Here is an 18,633-nt window from a genome sequence, read left to right on the forward strand (position 1 = left end):
AACTTTTCAAATATGAGAACCAGTGAAAGAATGAGCACTAGATATGGATTATATGTCAATCTGCAYAGCTACAAACTGACCCATACTCATTGTGACTATGGCTGGACGCAACCTGCTCTAGAAGATCAAGAGCTCTGTTGAGACAAAGCAGATCTCCTTTGCTTTCAAAATACTGAACAGAGCATATTCCCTCGCAAAGCTGGCACCGCAGCTTTTGATCAGAGTTGGATATGGACCTGTGAGCTTAAAGAACAGATGGGGAAAAAAATAACAACAACCATGAGCACAGAGAGGTGTCAAAAATCATGCAGCCTCCCAAACCTCAAAGCAGTGAAACAAGTGAGTAAAAGATTGTGCTCAGGTAAAGACCGTTAACAATCACGTGAGGCCCAAAACAGTCCAGCAGCTCTTCTACAGTTCCACAATGGAAGGCAGCTTTTGTCAGCTGCATCATGGTCAGTCAGTCACAATACAAATCAGAGAAAGAGCCCTCAAACCCTAGTGAGAAAAAAGGTGATCATGGACAGAGAGAATCTGAGTACCACCAGAAGGTACCAAGGAAGTAAGATTCCAAAGGTCCTCCTCCAGCCTCATGGCCAGCTGAGGAATAATGTACTTTCCACTAACTTTCTTCTTTCCTCATGTCTTCATTTTTCCTGGACAGGCAGCTGGGAGGAAAGAACAGATAATTAGAAAACCAAGCATGAGGCGCACTCCATACTTCGAATACAAACGAAAAAACAGTGGTAGAGGAGTGCATGAGCTCACGCCTTGATGCTCTTCTGCTTCTTCTCATCAGGGCAGGCAGAGAGAGAGCACATGATGAAGCAATTCTGAAATACAGCAGGCTAAAAGAAAGGTGCAACTCAGACTTCTTGGCAATTACTTAAAGGTTTCAAAATTTTCTCATCTTTCCCTTTCAAGCACTACAAAACCAGTAAACTCCGTTTTTTGAAGTTAAAAAGGGGAGGAGAAGGGGAATATCACTGTACAAGCTACCTGCAACTTCTTCTTTACAAGGGAACCTACAGGCTTGCATAGCAATTTGGGAGTGGAAACGGTTGGGGAGAAGAAAAAGCGGGACAGAGGCATGAGAGAGAAGGAGATAACAGTAGGGTCATGCCAGCCTAGCTCAGTTTACTTCTCAAGGATGTCAAGAACACAGGTCAGCAGCAGCTTAGAGTTACATCCTCACATGGAGCTCCCATGCAAAAGACTTCTCTATGGATTGGAATCTAGTAAGTCACAGGCACATAGGGGGGTAGCTGAGAGAAAGTAAGTGATGATATAGATAATGTTAAATCTATTTACAGTAGCATGAGCTTAGCATGCACAGAGCTTACTCCATGGCCACAGAGGGGAGAACAAGTGAACACCATTACACCGTGCAGTAGAGCCGATCAGGATGAACCAGGAAGGGAAACTACTCCCTCKGCACACTACAAAGCACTGAGCAGCAGCAACCATTACCAGAGAAAGGCAGCCAACTGTTTATTTGGAGGGAGTGTGACCTACACAGTGGAAACTCCATTCAGGTCATGACTGACATAACAGCCAAGCAATCAGCATCTCCATAACCAACCTGACGTTCTCCATCAATTGAAAAAATCCCCTTTGCCCTCCCATATTGGCACACCACATGTAAGAACGAGCCACTCTAGATTTGCATGAAGTTGCAAGTTTTGCTGAAGTTTTTAAAGATACCAGAGTGCTTTGTTTTAAAACTGTCAAAACTGCTTTAAGCACTGTACATCCTTTATTAGGAACAGATTTTTAGGGACATCTTATTTTCCAGGCACAGAAATCCTCACAATTAGAAGACACTTAGTCCTTCATTGGCTAGCAGACAAGTTCCAGTCAGAAACACATACAAATAAAGGTCCCGTTCTATTTTTTTTAGTTAAATATATATATATATATATAGGTATATATATGTATATATATGAAAGCGCCACAACGACCTCTATCCTTTTGCATACTTCTCAGCCTCCAGCAGGGAGGGACACCTGCTGCTGCTCTATCAGGATGAATATGAGTTAAGATTTTAAAGTGGGATCTACCTTTGAATCTTAATTTCTACCAATCTTCTAATTTCTACCCATCTCCCATTAGTTCCCACTGACTCAGCCTTTTGAATGCAYACAATTTTTGCTTAGTGTACTCGAAGATATTTTAAGATTTTCATACAGATATTCTCACATTAGCATACAATACCTTTATTCAACAGAGTCTTTAAAAAGCTAAAATGATTTCTACTGAGACCTAATTAAACATTAGCCTTGCTGATTTATAATGAGCTGTGCATCTGTGCAGTTTGCTAACTTGCCTCTTCTTCACTGCTGTTGTCCTCTTTTTCTTTTTCATCTTCCTCCTCCTCTTCAGCTTCACTGCTGGAGCTGTCTTCTTTCAATTCTGTTTTCCAGTTATTAGGAACAGTTCTGTTTTTACGGAATTCCAGGGCTTGGTCAAATGCTGTAAAAGGACCACCAGCATTTATTAACATGACAGATAAAATCAATTTGGCCAAATCTTCTAATCAGAAAAGTAGAGGGGGCAAGGGGAAAGAAAAGGAAAGGCTGCTAATTGATCATTCTACCCCAAATTTAAAGAACTTCAGCAACATCCCTGTGCTGCCCTTACTTTCTTGCTTCACCATACAAGCCTGGCATTATCTACTCAGCACACTGAATTATTCAGATCTATTATTAAGATTATTACTATGTTAGTGTCTACAGGCAAAAATCAGCATTTTCTGCACCTCTACATTGAATTAAGAGAACCCCTATCCCAAGGGTTTTACATTGTGGCTTACGTACACCATTAGACTGCGGGGCATAAGGAGAAAGAAATAACCACAAGCACATTTTAGAGCTTGACCATACACACTTAAAATTTCAAGTGAATCCACAATTCCAGTCTATTGAGCAACAAAGGCAACCTTCTCAAAGCTATTAGAGGTCTGCAAATTACTCTACACAGCTCTAATATAGATGGCCAAATACCAACTAATCTATAAAGCCAGTGCATGATTACATCCGTGCTTAGCATGTTCAAATTAAAAAAAAAAAGTTATTAAAAAGAGCCTTTAGATTTTCAGAACTGTTTACTTTCAAGATACTACATTACAGAAAAAAAAACTACTACATTGTGTCATAAAAACAGCATATAGATATCTACGAAAACATCTGGCACAGTCCATGTAAAAGTTAAAATCTACACACACAAGTGCTTTCCCACAAAATGTTGTTTTTACCTTGCTTTAACAAAGCATCAGGTTTTGGTGAAGTTTCACTAATTTCCCGAACATCTTTTCTTGGCACAGAGACACTAGATTATTAAAAAAAAAAAAAAAAACCACAATTCAAAAGTTTTAAAAGTTAATATCATCATACAGAGCTAATCATTAAAAATGTGACAGAACTAACAATAGGAAACCCATGAAGAATAATTTGATGCTTTTAATGTTATGGCCCAGTATAGCATTAGTCAGTTAATGCATTAAAAACACAGCTTTTAAGAAAGTTTAGGAAGACCATACATTTCCATTCATTAACTGACTTCCAACTAACATTCTCCCTCTTCTAACTGGTATTTTTTGACATCTCTCAAATATATATTCCTTAATTTTAAGAAAAAAAAAAAAAAGGAAAAAAAATCATGTTAAGGTAGCTACCAACAACTCATCCCAAACCAACAAAAGCCTATCTTGGATTAAAATCAATCAATAAATATTTTAAAATATATATTATATACACCCAGATGTAAAAAATAAGTGAGTATGAGAGATCTCAATTAAAAGACAAATCACTTCTTCCTTTGTCTACAAACTACAGCTGTAGTAGGGTGGGTACAGTTCCCTGCTGACATCTTTAGCAAAGCAATATCCTAGAGTTAGGAAGGAACTAAACTACAATGGAACTGTCAGATATTTCAACATCCTTTTGGCAAAAGCATTCTGCTAAACTGAACCAAGCAGAATACAYAGTTCCAGCTTTTTAAAGAAAGACTAAAATCTGGATGAACAAAAAAAGTCTGTTGTCATCTATCAACTCCCTCGCTTTTTGACATGTATTTAAGAACACAAAGTTCCTTGYTCTATTGTGAACATCAGTCTGATGTTCCTACGTTTACTTATTTTATTTCCTATTTTATGTGGTAAAGAGAAATACTGCAGCACTTCTCTGAAAAAAATGATTGTATGCAGCTGTAGCCTAGCTTAGTAATTGAGCTAGGCACATGCCTTACTTTGGAAACATCACCCGTTTCTCCTGTATTACATATACACATACGTTTCTGTGGATGAATAAACCTGTSGCAACATCTCAGAGAAGTGCACTTCTACCAAAGCAGCTGACAGGGAGGGAAATTGCTCTCCAAGTTAAAAAAAAATATATATGTGTCCATTATAGTTGTTAACATGAAGCTGAGACAGATTTATACAACACATTATTAAGATGGGGAAACGTCAAGGGTGATTTTGTCACAGCGTAGCCTCCTGATAGCTTTCTAAACATTAGAAAAACCTTGGCAGGAGCCTGTTGACTCTCTGACGTTAGACGTACTTTATTCACTGTATCTGTGTGCACTAACTTCCACTTGACTGGAACACCCTTTGTTAAATTAACAGTCTCTACATTCCTACTCACAATTTGCCATCCTTGAAAGAGCGAACGAGAATATTGTCTTTTTTCACTGCAATATCATCACTACAATCTGGACAAACCACCTGCAAAAATATTACAAAGGCAAAGTTTAGCAAGAGAAGGAAACAACAACATGGAGCACATAGCACTGCTTCTCAATAGTCTTCTGGGCTCCTTTCCTTTTTGGCAACACTGAGATAAGAGCAACTCGAGCTCSTTCAAAATGCATGAGCCTCCCTGAGTTACTGAATGCAGGAATTTACTCTCAGTCCTGGAGGAACTGAGCTCTTGTCAGCAACATAAGACTGAAGAGCCTCCTGACAAACGTTAGGTACCTGCCAAGTTCTTACAGGTTACTCTATTCCTCAACCTGAAATAGTTGAACCTCCTCAAAACGCTGCCACCTACAAGGCAGAGGCCTCTTCTGAAAACCTCCAGAAACCACAAGGATGCTGTAATCCACCATTTCAGAAACAAGGATACATGATGTATTTTATGATCTTTTTTAATGCATTTTATATGATTTAGTATAGACTTTTAGTGTTAGATTTGATTCCTTGAATTTAAGACAAGATATTGTCTATATATGCACTAGTTTTACAAAAAACAGGTCATAATTATAAAGTTTTGGGATTTAATAAAAAAAAGAAATGTAATTAAAAGTGTTTACAATATTCCTGAAGTTCTAGGATAGAAAAGCAGCCTTCGTCATTCATGCAAGTCTTTAGTAAGGAGACATAAGTCCCTGCAAGTAAAACTTCTGCTGTTATAAATGCTCAAGACACCAGAGCTGCCCACAACRGCACCCTGAGGGCTCCTTGCCAAACAGCTTTCCTTTCCCACACCAACGGCTTCCAAAGCCACATTTTTCACCAAGTGCATCAGGCAACAGCTAGGAGGTCACTCTCCCCTTGAGGGAGTCACCAGCCACTCAGGCTTTTAGGGGTTCAGATCAACATCTCTGTTGCATTTGCGAAGAGCCTGGCCTACCACACGGCACAGGCTGTATTTGCTTCTCCAGAAAAATGAGCCTGAGCAGCGYAAGGCTCCAAATCTTGCACATTACCCAACTTCCTAAGAAATTATCTTGCAAAGATAAAATTTTCCAATTAAAACACACAGCCTGGTGCGTAGTACAATAATTTCAAGGTGAGACACACTGACAATCGGCTCCATTTGGAACAGGGGCAATCTCCTAACTCTCTAAAGTGGAAAAGAAAAAAGGTCTTCTTGGCTTTAGATCCTGGCAGCATCAAGGTCTTAGCAATCAGAAAAACAATCAGAGGTTGGGAAAAGAGCTTTCCACAGTCTCTTGTAGTGCCTCACATCAAACAGCATCACCTCAATTTTGTCTGCATCAAGTTTCCCCTAGGCAACCATTCTCCATGCTCCAAAATATTACAGATACCAATTGTGCAAAACAGGAGCTCCTCTGAAACCACAGGAGGACGAGAGATACGACCGCAGRTAAGCTCAATTTTCTGAAAATGCTGCAAACATGTTTCCTTACAGAAAATTTCTAAAAGCCTTTAGCACATACTAAAATTAAGGAATGCCATGAAGCTTATGAAATCAGACTCTGACATGTAATGGTATCTGGAAGCTGTTGCTCCATTACCACAATTAGCTATAATCTTGCATGCATCATTTTTCAGAACAAAAGCAAAGAGTTCATTCACACTCAGTCCAAAGCATAATTTTTATAAAACTTAAGTTCCAAATACAGGATTTAGCATGTCTGGTTACAGGACTGATATCTAGAGTACCCAGCTCTCACTTCTAATGTTGAATATTCTTCCCTCATAAAGGTTTAAGATAATCTCTGAACTTCTCCTCAGGCTGGCAAAGGGTCCTAACTATATGCTTATGCATCAAGTGTACCTGTACTCCATCATTTATAACACTAAATAAAAGTAGTTCTAGGATAAATGTTCTTCAGCATATTAAGCCTGCATTTTCATTTCATCATGTTCCTCAACCATAATACAAATAGCATTAAASCAAGATTTCTCAGCAACAGAACACAATTACTTTCTTGATAACAATAGAGACTGAATTACAGGCTAAAGAGTTGCTACCTGTAGAATGACGGGCAAATGACAGAGGAAAAAAGAGAAAGAGCTATTTGCAGCATAAATCTACTTCTTGCCACAAGCTCTCGAGCCGCATGCAATAGGACRTTTTGATTTGCAGAGCTATAGATCTGATTACTGAACGAACGCTTAGCCCAGGATAAGCTATGTTCAGAGTTAACAAGTTCCGTGCTCGGAGTAACTTTCTCCCCCAGCTGCTTCCCATTGATTTGCAGAAAACTTTCCTCGAGGAACTTTCCCTGGGGAGTAGATTTACGCTATTCCCATCTCCCAGGGAAAGCCGAAGAAAATCTGCGTCGTGTCTCTCAGCACAGCGGCCTCCAGSGAGGAGCAAGCGGGACATCCCTACCATTAACAAAATCTTTTCCTAACAGGACTTGCCACTAGCACAGCCACCTCCTTGTTGACTACGCTGCCCTCTCCTGTGCTGTAAAAGACTCTRATGATTCACTCTCTCCAGCCAATTTTTCCAGAAGTTCTGCTGGAAAGCAAAGYCACAGGAGGTGGCCAGGAACAACTCTGGACTGACAGCCTACTAAATAATACTAAATAGTGCTAAATGTTACAATATAGTATCTTTTGAAAGTGCCTTGCTGAAATTAAGTAATAGGAAATGTTTTCAGTATTGCGACATTCAAAGCCAGATAGAAAGAATTTCAGTATTTTAGCAAAAAATCTTTGTTATTWTAGGTACCAAATACGAGAATATTTTGATGTCAAAATATATAATATCTATACTCCCCCTTAGACTACTACCGTTGTTTCCCTAAATGAAGCTTATCRTTAATTTCTTTTTTCTTTAAGCAAAGGAAAGGAAGATATAGAAGACTTGTACTAAGAGACTGCAGTGTTACTCTAAGGGAAATTTATTGGTAATTCTCTACTTCCATTTGATTTGATTATCAAATATGCTTATATTGAAATTAGAAAAAAATACTTAAGCTTTCCATTTGAACTTCTTGTATTTTCTCCCTCAATGAACTTTAGTACTTCAGAAAAATCACATAGCATAAGAGAAAAAGGCTTTAAATGTTCACTGGGTAACATCTTTTAGCACACTACTGAGCTAGATTAGAACTACCTCATTAAGCTCTAACCATTTGGAAAAAAGTTTAAGGCATGTTAGCAAAGACTTCTGATAAATATTCATACATAAAATGGTTTGACTACTATGATACTGTTGAAATTTATTAYGTCTATTCATGGCAAATGAATAGATCAGAAAGGCAAAGAAAAATGTAAAACACGAAGTATTTCCTTAGTGCCTAGAAAAAGAAAGGAACAGTGTAAAAATATAGATAAAACATATATAAAAATAAATATGGAACTCTTACCAAGGCTGGGAACCACAGGGCTTTCTTTTTATCCACACTGAGGCAATCCACACATACAACTTTTCCTAATAACTCATCACTTTGTTTCCTATCGTCTTCATCTTCATCGCTGGAAGAGGATGAAGATTCTTCTTCAGGACTAAACAACAGAAGAAAACTTAAAACTCAACTGTTCATAACTATTAACTTAGAGAACTGCAGGTGATCCAAAGCTAACTGTTAATAATGAAAATTCATTAACTGCTCCAGGCAATTTTGGACTGCGATCAAGTTGAACTTACTTTTCTCCTCAATCTTTATGTTATTTAACAGTCATTTTCTATGCTACAAGTCTGCTGTCATTTGTCATACAGAATACAAAACTATTTTGAGAGGGTAATCCCCAAAAGAGAAATAATTCCTAATAGGGAGAGGAGGAAAAAAAAAAAAAAGAGGAAAAAAAAAAGGAAAAGAAAAAAAGTATAAATCTGAAACAGCTCCTTAAAAATGGCCAGTGAAATGGAAGTTATTTTATCTGCCTTCCAAGGCAACAACATTTTAGTGGAGCCATTTCTGTCCTGAAGTTTAAAATACACCGACATTCCTCAGTTACCTCTTTTTACTGGATCCTCTTTAGAAACTTCCTATATAAGAGAAAGGCTACAGTAGATTACTATACTACATGTTGCTCTTCTGGCTCTCATAATTTTCTCAACAAATATCCTTAGCACAGAGTGATATTACGAGCACTTGCAACAACAGTAATTAACATTTCCAGGATGATTTTGTATAATATTTACAATACTACACGTACAGAAACTTGATTCAAGTCAGTTTACTCCAATAAATTACGAAGTTTACACTCACAATATAGCAGGTGACATTAAAAAAATGAATTAATCAGAGTATATATATTTAATATAGATTTTTCCAGATCATAACTATCAACAGTTTAGGCACCTAGGAAATCAAGTCACTACATGCAGAGTTCATTTTCCTAATCAATAAGCTTTGCTGCAAGCCATAAAATCGTTCATTTGTTTCTAAATGCTCTTCAGAGACCTTGCAAAGAAACGTAAGAGCCTATTCCAGGATTGTAGTACCTACTACAGAAACCTCAAACCAGCTACTCAGCAACTTCTCAGTAGGAAGGTATCAGTAACTATTATTTCCTCTTAGTATGTTGTTTTTTTGAAGAAAAAATAAAAAAAGAAAGCCACACGCAAACAAGAAAAATCTCTTGTCAACAGTTACTATTGTTTTAACTGCAGATGAGGACTTGATTCTCGCATGCAATGACACATGAAAACTCAGCTTTCAGCCTAAGCACTACTCAACACTTCATGTTGTTCTACTTAAAAAACTAAAAACATGAATATACAGTAATTAATAAAAAATAACCATACTGAAATCTTAACAAATCAATACAGAGGGCACAAGGATATTAAGCTTACATATGATTGGATCTCCTTCCCCTGTTTGTTTTCTTTCCTATAACAGGTGTCCCAAAATGTTCGGGATTGGTGAGTGGAAGTTGATCTAATGTCTGTTAAAATAAAATATATGCATATTTTATTTATACATATATACAGACACGCACACATTTAGATATAGAAGTGTTTGGTATAAGTCATTTTAATAAAAGTCTAATTTGCTTATTATTTTGTCAAAGGTGAGATCTTCTCATTATATCACAGTTACAATACAGACCTGGTTGCTTTTATTTTTAAAGGTAATTATTTGCCTCCCACCTCTTCCAGACAATTAGCTTTCATGTGTCACACACAGAAAACTCTCCCAAAATTGCTGCTTTTGCTGCTACCCTCTATCCAAGCGCAGAGGACCAAGAAGCAGGTGTTCTGCTGCACTGGAATATTTTGTCTCTCCAGAATGATTTTTCTCCCCTTCCTGCCATTGGACAAACCACTCAACACCCACCAACAAAAAAAACAACAAAGATTTCCTGTGAAGTGGATATGCCAGCAAGATATGCCAAAATCAGCAAACAAGACAAATCATGAATTACTAAGAATTATTAATTAGATAAGAGGGAAAGAATTCTTTAAAAACAATTTTAAAGAGAGCACCACAGAGGATATTAGCAACAAAATGAGGTAAAGGGAGAGAAATAAAGAAGAATTTATCCAAACATCAAGAGTACTACAAACATCAATGGAAGGACTTCATGGGGCTCTGTTATCATCCTTCTGCAAGACTGCCACAAGATATTTAAAATATCATCATTCTAAATTTTAAGGCTGCTGGGACACAGAAGTTTCTGTATAAGCACCTCCTGTTCTTTGAAAGAGGACACACAGGTTTCCAAAATAAACACATTCATTCTAATTACAGTTCTCAGAGTTGCTGTTTTCAGGACTCTGGGAATTTTTAGGTGCAAATCAGCAACCAGATTCTCAAAAAACAGGCTGCATCAGGCAGAACTGAACTCGCTACAGATAATAAAGCCATCATTTTACATTCTGAAGTAAATATATGAATGTTTATGAGTGCTTTGGACACCACAGAACACCATAACACAAACACRAAGAGGCAGGAGTGAAATTAAAGCAACACTGGAACAAGACAGCTATAACGTGGCACAGCTCTAATTGCAAAAGAAACAGGAGATGCAGTTCTGCCCGCTGAGCAGCTATGCAGCAGGAGCTAACTACCAGAAACACAGAACATGCACGTCTGAGCATTAGTGACACGAATTGTCTATCAGTGACTTTTGGCAAGATATCAAAAACCTAAGAAGAAAAGAGCAATGATAAAATGAAGGGCAGGTGTCACCAAATATTAGGTTTCCTTGAATTTAACATAATAATCTGGTCTGACTCTCGTTCAGACAAAAGGGAAGTAGATCAACACATTAACGACTTTGATTAAAGTTTTCAACACTGCTTATTAAAGTAACATTCATGAATCAGATTAAAATATTAAAGAACAGAGGCAGTGTAATTTTCAAGCACTGAACATCATTAGCAACGGCTAATCAAGAACAATACAATCCTTTAYCATTAGAATATTTGTATTTCTCAAGCCAAATTTAAGCTTATAATYCAGGCCCTCTTCCTCAGTTTTGGACTTGCATACATCCTTTCCAGAAGATATCTGAACTATAATAAGGTATCTGACTATAATAAGTGAATCAGAAAGCAGAGAACTTTCTTTAGTAGCTTTCCATTAAGTATGTTTATTCAAGTCCTTCCATCAGTCCAGATCATCTTACCTAATAAGGAATAACTATCACTCCCAAATTCAACTACTATAAACTTGCTATAAWTATTTGCCTATTTTAATATGCAAATCATCTTTTTGCAACTAAAAAGCCATCATTTTCTAAAAGCAAACTGTTAGTTGCTGATACCTGCTCATTTGAACACATTTATGGATATTTTGAAACCAATTTAGTTTCTTAAAGGGTTGGCTTTAAGTTTCAGCTATTACAAAATATTTACAAGTTAAGCTTGATCGTTTACTTAAACTCCAGAAGAACATCATTATGTTCACAGACACAAATTAACTTTTATCACATAGCGTACTGACATTTTCTCCCAATTACTGCCTCCAGATAAGTTTTATGTGCAGCATAAATATCAGCAATCACATAACTATTTAAGCGCTAACAGTCTACAGACTATAAACAATATGAACATGTAAAACACGAAATACCATCTTTGCTCTAACTTGTGGGGTTTGGGGAAGCTGAATCATATTTCTTGCTTCAGGAAAGAATCTAGACACCACAGACTGCATATTACATAACCACTAGTTTTACTACCATCCATGGGTAGTAACATCTTGAACGCTGAAGCACTAAAACCACTGAGGGATTTTTTTTTGAGCCTAAATTAAAAGCAATGGTATTAAAATTGTCCAGTTACCTCGCTCTCAGCAAAATGTCTTTCTCCTTTTAAACACAGGGAAGAGCGTCTAAGGGTCTTCTCGTCACCATCATCAAATACTGTCACCAGGTAAGAGTGGAGGGAAGAAAAGAGAACTTCGTTTAGTCAGGACATTCAGTAAGCAATTGCTCGAGGTCTCAGAGAGAAGTGAGGTGTGAGCTGCTCCTTGAGGCTGCACCTGCCCAGTGCTGCCCACCCACTCCCAGCTGCACAGAGCCACTGCACGCACGAGCGCCTGCCTCCCTGCAGCCACTGTACACGGTACATGGAGTCTCAAGCAATCCATGAGTACGTGCAACTCATGGATCCGGATACAGCAACAAAAAGGCACACAGGTGAGAACTGCAAAACACATTTTAAAAAATCCTTGCATTTTCATATAACTATTTCAAATCCCAAACTCCTATGATTTTTAAGTGGAAGCTATACTTTCCATRGAGAAACATGAACAACTGTCTAGAGAGGGGGGAAAAAAACAAATAAAACCCCACACCACCACACATCACAACTCCAGTCTGATGCCATTTCAAAGTTTAGCCTTTATCTGTTCAGTTCATTTAGCAGATCTATAAAATGTCAGCAGTATCAGCTCAAGGCAGATTTTACTAACTAGTGGTCAAAGTTCAGGCAGTATCGCAAGACTGACTATGATGAGAGAACAACTGTGGAGCTTCTGGACTTTGTTATCTCTCTTTTAAGCAAGCTCTGTTGCCCCTAGASAATGAACCAGGTCAATAGGACAGAAGTTTGTAACGGTTGGCTCCAGTTGCATACTTTACCCTTTATATGAAGGAAARCAGATAAACAATAACTATAAAAATTCTTCTCCCAACCTTAAGYGAGCTGTAGGAGGCTCCTCTTTTGCAGGCACCAAGTGCAGCTGATACTAGCATAARAGTTTCAGCAAGGGGTTTGCATCTCTTTCACCTCCAGCCAGGCCTCCCCTTCTGCCRCGCAGCAGCACTGCTGAGCCTGCTYCAGGCAGCCTCACTACAGCTCAAGTGGGTGCAACCCTTTGACAAACAAGGGCCAGAACAACAGGGTTAAAAAGAAGGGCATCAAGTGGCAGGAACACCTTACGAAACCTGAGCTTAGCTTGCAGCCATCTAGCTTTATATGAATCAGGAATGCTGTGCTGCATGTTTAACATTTGCTAATTAAAGAGAAAGCAGAAAGGCTCAGGAAAATTCCTGACCACTGTTTATATCAAGTCTCTTGCCGAGCTTTGAGAATTTTTCATCCCTTCACAAAATCCACCACTAGTGATGAACAAAAGGCCGCTATCATTTGCTCCCACCATTCCCTAGCGCATGCTTTATCATTAAGTAGCACTCAACACTTATTATAGCATAAAATATCAATTACACATGCACTTCTCTCGCTCGCAAACTTGTTGAAAAACTATCAAGGACAACAACTGTACCAGGGAATACATGGATTGTGGAGCTGCATTCTCAAGTGGTCAACATGCAATTAAGCCCTCCCTTGGCTAAGTGAAGGCAGCAGGTTTCTAATTCAGCTTGTGTTAATTAACTCAACTGAGTCCTCTTATATAATGAGGGATTTGAGAGAGCCTATCCTTTTCAAAGGATAAGCTGGCTGCGACAAGGGTAAACCTATTCACAGCCAGGATGCCGACCCTCGCTGCCTACCTATGGGGTAATTTGCTTGCGGTCTCTTTTCCAGCAGAGGGGATCTTAATTACGCTGCATAACATGGATACACTCCAAGCTATTCTCAAAGCTTCATCTGCCCGGGACACTTGCATGGCTAGCATGGCACATATGGCATTAACATATATGACATTTAAACCACGTAAACATCCTCAAAATAGTCTATTGAGCAGAAGCATCAGAGTATACTGCATCTAACATACCTACCCTGAAACTACAAGAAAAGGGGAAAAAAGAAAAGGGAGAGGGGGACTTAAATATAAATGAACTAAAGATTCAAGTAAATAAAGGTATTTCTCACAAAAAAAAAAAAAAAAAGCAACACACTGATGCAAAGAGTGGAAAAAGTAGCAAGAGGATTTTTGAACACATAGAATTGTGTATTAAGGAAAGTAGACAATCCTATCAAATTTGTTTTCATATTGATCAGAATACTGATCTGCCATATTTTAAAAATATCACTTAACTTCTCTAAAGCCATGTTCATATTAATGACCAAGTAGTATTCAGTTAGTAGAGCCAGCAGATCTTGTGGGTTTAGAATTTTTTTTTTATAGGACAAACAAGCAAGCTAAAGACACAATACTGATTTTTAAAAGATTAYACTTATTCAAATAATAATAAATCCCTGTCCACTTTATGTAGAAATAAGTATCAGTTACTGAAAAAAAAAGCATATAAGGTTATGCATAATACTCTCTGAAATCAGTTCGGACAAATACAAGAAACACAGGGATGCTCCTAAAGCAACCCTCCCCAGCTTCAGCACCAGAAGTTTCATGGATTTCCAAAGTGCAAGCATTCCTCCAAATGTTATAAGCTACTTCTGAACTGGAATAAATGGCATTAGGCAACAACTTCCTGAATGGGGCTACTTCAGAGCTGTCTGTCCCTTCACTAAGTTTGACAGAGTCACAATAATTTTATTCAAGAAACCACTGAAGATCTAAGTAATTGGGTACTTCTCAGCAAGCACTAGGACAGCTCTGCTGGGTAATTGTGCCAATTCTCAAATTTGGTAGTGACAACTATCCCTTGAAACACAACTTACATTCAGATCTGCAAAATCATCATGGTCTGTCCAGATCATTTCAGTAGCATTCWATTTACCTTCCTAACAAAGATCATTTTAATCATGTGCTGCTTCCACCACTTTTTGAAGCACATTATACAGTCATCAGCTGTAACACTTCTACGAATTCTGAAAGGTGGACATGCTTTTATCTACTAACTAAGGTTTTCAGTCTCAGCTCTCGTATCTCTGCTTCCTCTTTCTTAAGTTCAGGTTTTACGACAGCCACATCCTACTTTGATTCAAAACTGCAACTTTATGCCAACTGATGCTTTCAAGATCAAACTTGCACAAATGCCAATCTTCTTGCCAAGTAGGAGAATATAACTTCTTAAGTACTAACACATTTTTCTGTAATAGCTTTGAGACTAGGATATAGACAGAAAACAAGTTATTGTTCCCCAGTTCACCAGTTTTTCTCTAGATAGACTGGTCTACAAGTACACAGTATCAGAAACAAGACCCATGTATTTAAAACTTATGGAAATAAAAGTTTGCTTATGGCCATACGGATTAAAAATGTGAAGAAGTTTAAAATGTCCCATTAGACACTAGAGATAATAGAAGCTCTTAGGAAAGCTAAATTTAAAATGAGCAGAAAATAGGTCTTGCATTAAAGGAGCACTACTTCTCTAAAGGAAGTATGAGACCATACTTTACTTTAGAATATTTAGTAATAACATATTAAATGTCGAACAAAACAGTTGCCAAAAACCCAAAGAATTCCTCCATAATTATCTGGTGTCCCGATACTTGGTATGTGTATGGTCACATAATTTATTATTAAAAAAAATAACAAACTGAAAACTGTTTTTGTAGTATACATATTGTATACACCTAGTATAAATTTGATCCCTGAAATTACTTGTTTGCCTTTCTTGCCCGCCAGATGCCCTCTGTTTAGCTGGAGTGGAAGTTATTATTTAAAAACACAAAAAGAAAACAAAATGCAAAGGTACATTTTAACAAAATGCATCTGCAGATAGCAAAACAAGCGAAAATTGATTCTTGAAAAGGATTTAAAAAATATTTTTAAGTTACTTTCTCACACAAAATATTTCCACAGTGGGTTCTGATTCAGTTTTTATGTGTGTGCATGTGTATCAGTGTGACACATATGCATGTATTTTATGAATAAAAACACTGAAAATACATGCAGGTCAAAGATATGTATCTTGCATCATCCTTAAACAAAGAAAGAAAAATCAAAACAAAAAACCTGTCACCACACACTTCAGTAGCCCAATTTTTAAATAAAGAGATTTTATCCAAACACATAACCAGCCTTCTTACCTACAGTGTACCAGCTCGCATCTGTTAGCTTGTTGATAACTGCTTCCTGGTAAGTTCCATCCGGATTCTTCACTTCTACCACAGTTCCTACCTAAAACACAAAAGCCACTTAGCATTTGAGGGCTTCTGAAACAGACAAAGTTGAGCTTTTGTATTTAAGCAGAGTGCATTTCTGAAGAATTTGTTAAATTTTTGTTTATTTTTTACAGGTTCCCTTTAAAGTGGTTGTATCTCATAAAACTTCTTTCTTCTAAAAGAAAGAATCAACTAACTGAGCTGATTCTTTCCTGCCAGCAGGTGGAGAACAAGAATCAATTTGAGTGATGTCATTCTCTTGTATAAGAGCTTGTCCATCAAAYCTTCCAGCGGAGTTTTTCAACGCAACAGTGACTTTTAAAAAAAAGAAAATAAATAAAAAGAGCCAACCAAACTTCTTAGCTTTAAGGCTGAGAGGAACAGAGAGGCTTACAATCAGCTTATATGCTGCATCCCCTTTAACTACAGGGGAAGAAGATAACAGAAAAAGAGAATACTACTCCTGGCTTCGCAGCATTGCCTTTCATTGTCTTTCCCAATACTATTTGGCCTATATAATAATGTCAGCCTTCCACTTCCATCTCATACGCATTGCAACACATACATATTTATGTCAAATACTGAAAAAGGATGCTTTTAAAGTTGCTTACAACACCAAAACAAATGGCATTACCTTTAAGGGACCCTTTATGTGGTCATCTTGTACTTCCACTGTCGAAGAATCATGTCTGAACGTTACCTAAAAAATATAATTCAACTGACAATCACTTGATACAGCTTGATACAGCATAAACGCATGCAATCTCAGTAGACAGTCTCTTATTCTTATATTGCAATTGGTCACGATAATCATTCAGCTTGCAGAAACTATCATTCAATGTATTTTAGAAACTGAGATAATTTCCTAGTTGCTACTGAATCTTTAAAAATACTTCTAATGCTTTGCAGCACAACTCTAAATCAAGTGGCAAACAACAGTTTATAAGCAAGTTTTATGTCTCTGCAGGTCTCCTAGTCATTTTGTTTTGCTCTAGTAGCAAACAAGAGGACAAACTTCAGAATCCTGAGCATAAACAACCTTTAAAAAAAATATCTGCACTTCAACACTCTGAAATCAAGCAGAATTCAAAGCTATATCTAATCCCAGATTTTTTTTTAAAACCTGTTTTTGATGGTTTAAAAGCATTTCCCTCACTCACAGCTGAAAGACCCACAGCAAACAGTACAGGACACTGCGGTCAGTAACAAACCAGAGCAGAATGCTGCAGCCTTTCAGTTCATGTCAGCCTAGCTTATGTGTTGCTAGTAATAGGACATAAGTGTCCAGGTTGCTCTCTCTTGGCTTTCAAAACTAAAATAATTAAAACCTTTAAGTGTTTCTGGGGTATTTTCCTGTGTCACTGGCAATCTCTCTAATCCTACATGCTCTGTCCTCAGATACAGTAGCCTGGAAATTCAAGTGTATAGTGATTTCTAACACTATTCCAATTTCACTCACTTCACTGAAAACTTCATAACTGAAGTCACAGACTCACCCAATCAGTTAGACCTGAAGTTTTAATTCTGCTCCRCTTTTAAAAGTTCAGTTCTGCCATTACCTATCTGTACATCTCCATACACACACATAACATGCTAAGTTTACCAGGACACACTTGTTTGTCCTAAGRTTATGATATTTTTATCTAGTATTCACAATAGTTAAATAGGTACATGAGATTCAGCTGTCTAATGGTAATTAAGCTATAGCTTAATTAAACATGAGGACATAGCTCACAAATGTGCCCAAAGTTAGTCCCTCTGTAGAACACACAGGCAGCAGAATTTGCTTCAGGGCTAYGTTCTCTGCCACCAGTTTTCCTACCGAGTCTCTTCAGGAGGACAGTTTAGGAGATTACGCAGGCCACAGAAAGTAGCTACCAACTGAACATAACACCTATAACTAAAACTGAGGAGAGCCTACCTTGACTGACTAGAAATAAATGCATTAATATGTTTCAATGCCTTGGAGGTGCTACTTAGAGAGGTAGTGAACTAGTCCATAGCCTGCCAAACCCACAGCATTACACAGCAAAAGCAGGTTCTTTTCAGAGCTCCATCATCTCACTAACTGGCAGCAAGTGCTTCCTGCCTGTTAGCGAATCCTGTCAGGAATCAGAAGCCAGATAAAAGATTAAGCATAGGAATTAATACAGCTAGAACACCGTTTTAAATTTAATCTGACAGATATAGATACTCCTCTCCTCTTTGGGATTTATCTATCTAGAAAACAAACATTCATAGCTAGGATGCACAGTACCCAACACTAGTGACAAACAGTAGTCACTAGTCACTCAGATGAAATATTCAGTATATCAATCCAGACTTGAGACATCTGTTTTAACTGACTTTCTGTAATACCCGTAAATGTATTTTACAGAAAAGAAAAAGAAAAAAGGAACTTTATTCAAAACCACGTGCCAGTCACAATGTACTAAGAGGAAAGGAGAACACAGTAACTTGCTACTTTGTTTTCCACAATGGCTTCTTCCTTTTGAAGGGCCTGGTGGCCTTTGCCTCCTCCTTTCCTGGTGAAGATTTTGATATCACTCGTTTTAGCTACTTG

At 37.6% G+C, this 18,633-nt stretch overlaps 1 protein-coding gene across 1 annotated transcript in view; it reads right to left on the minus strand.

The window, feature by feature from the left end:
* The window catches only part of ARID4B (AT-rich interaction domain 4B), a 63,124-nt gene that overhangs the window by 33,646 nt on the left and 10,845 nt on the right, over positions 1-18,633 (minus strand). Inside the window, exons 3-10 of the mRNA XM_026044715.1 lie at positions 16,705-16,770; positions 15,996-16,086; positions 11,937-12,016; positions 9,504-9,595; positions 8,071-8,209; positions 4,647-4,726; positions 3,254-3,327; positions 2,327-2,472 (exon numbers count right to left, since the gene is read on the minus strand). Of these exons, the coding sequence (XP_025900500.1) occupies positions 2,327-2,472; positions 3,254-3,327; positions 4,647-4,726; positions 8,071-8,209; positions 9,504-9,595; positions 11,937-12,016; positions 15,996-16,086; positions 16,705-16,770 (768 nt within the window). The remainder of the gene's footprint in view (positions 1-2,326; positions 2,473-3,253; positions 3,328-4,646; positions 4,727-8,070; positions 8,210-9,503; positions 9,596-11,936; positions 12,017-15,995; positions 16,087-16,704; positions 16,771-18,633) is intronic.

The sequence above is a fragment of the Nothoprocta perdicaria genome, unplaced genomic scaffold, assembly GCF_003342845.1.
Source record: "Nothoprocta perdicaria isolate Ctin4 unplaced genomic scaffold, notPer1 scaffold_38, whole genome shotgun sequence".
Taxonomy (NCBI): domain Eukaryota; kingdom Metazoa; phylum Chordata; class Aves; order Tinamiformes; family Tinamidae; genus Nothoprocta; species Nothoprocta perdicaria.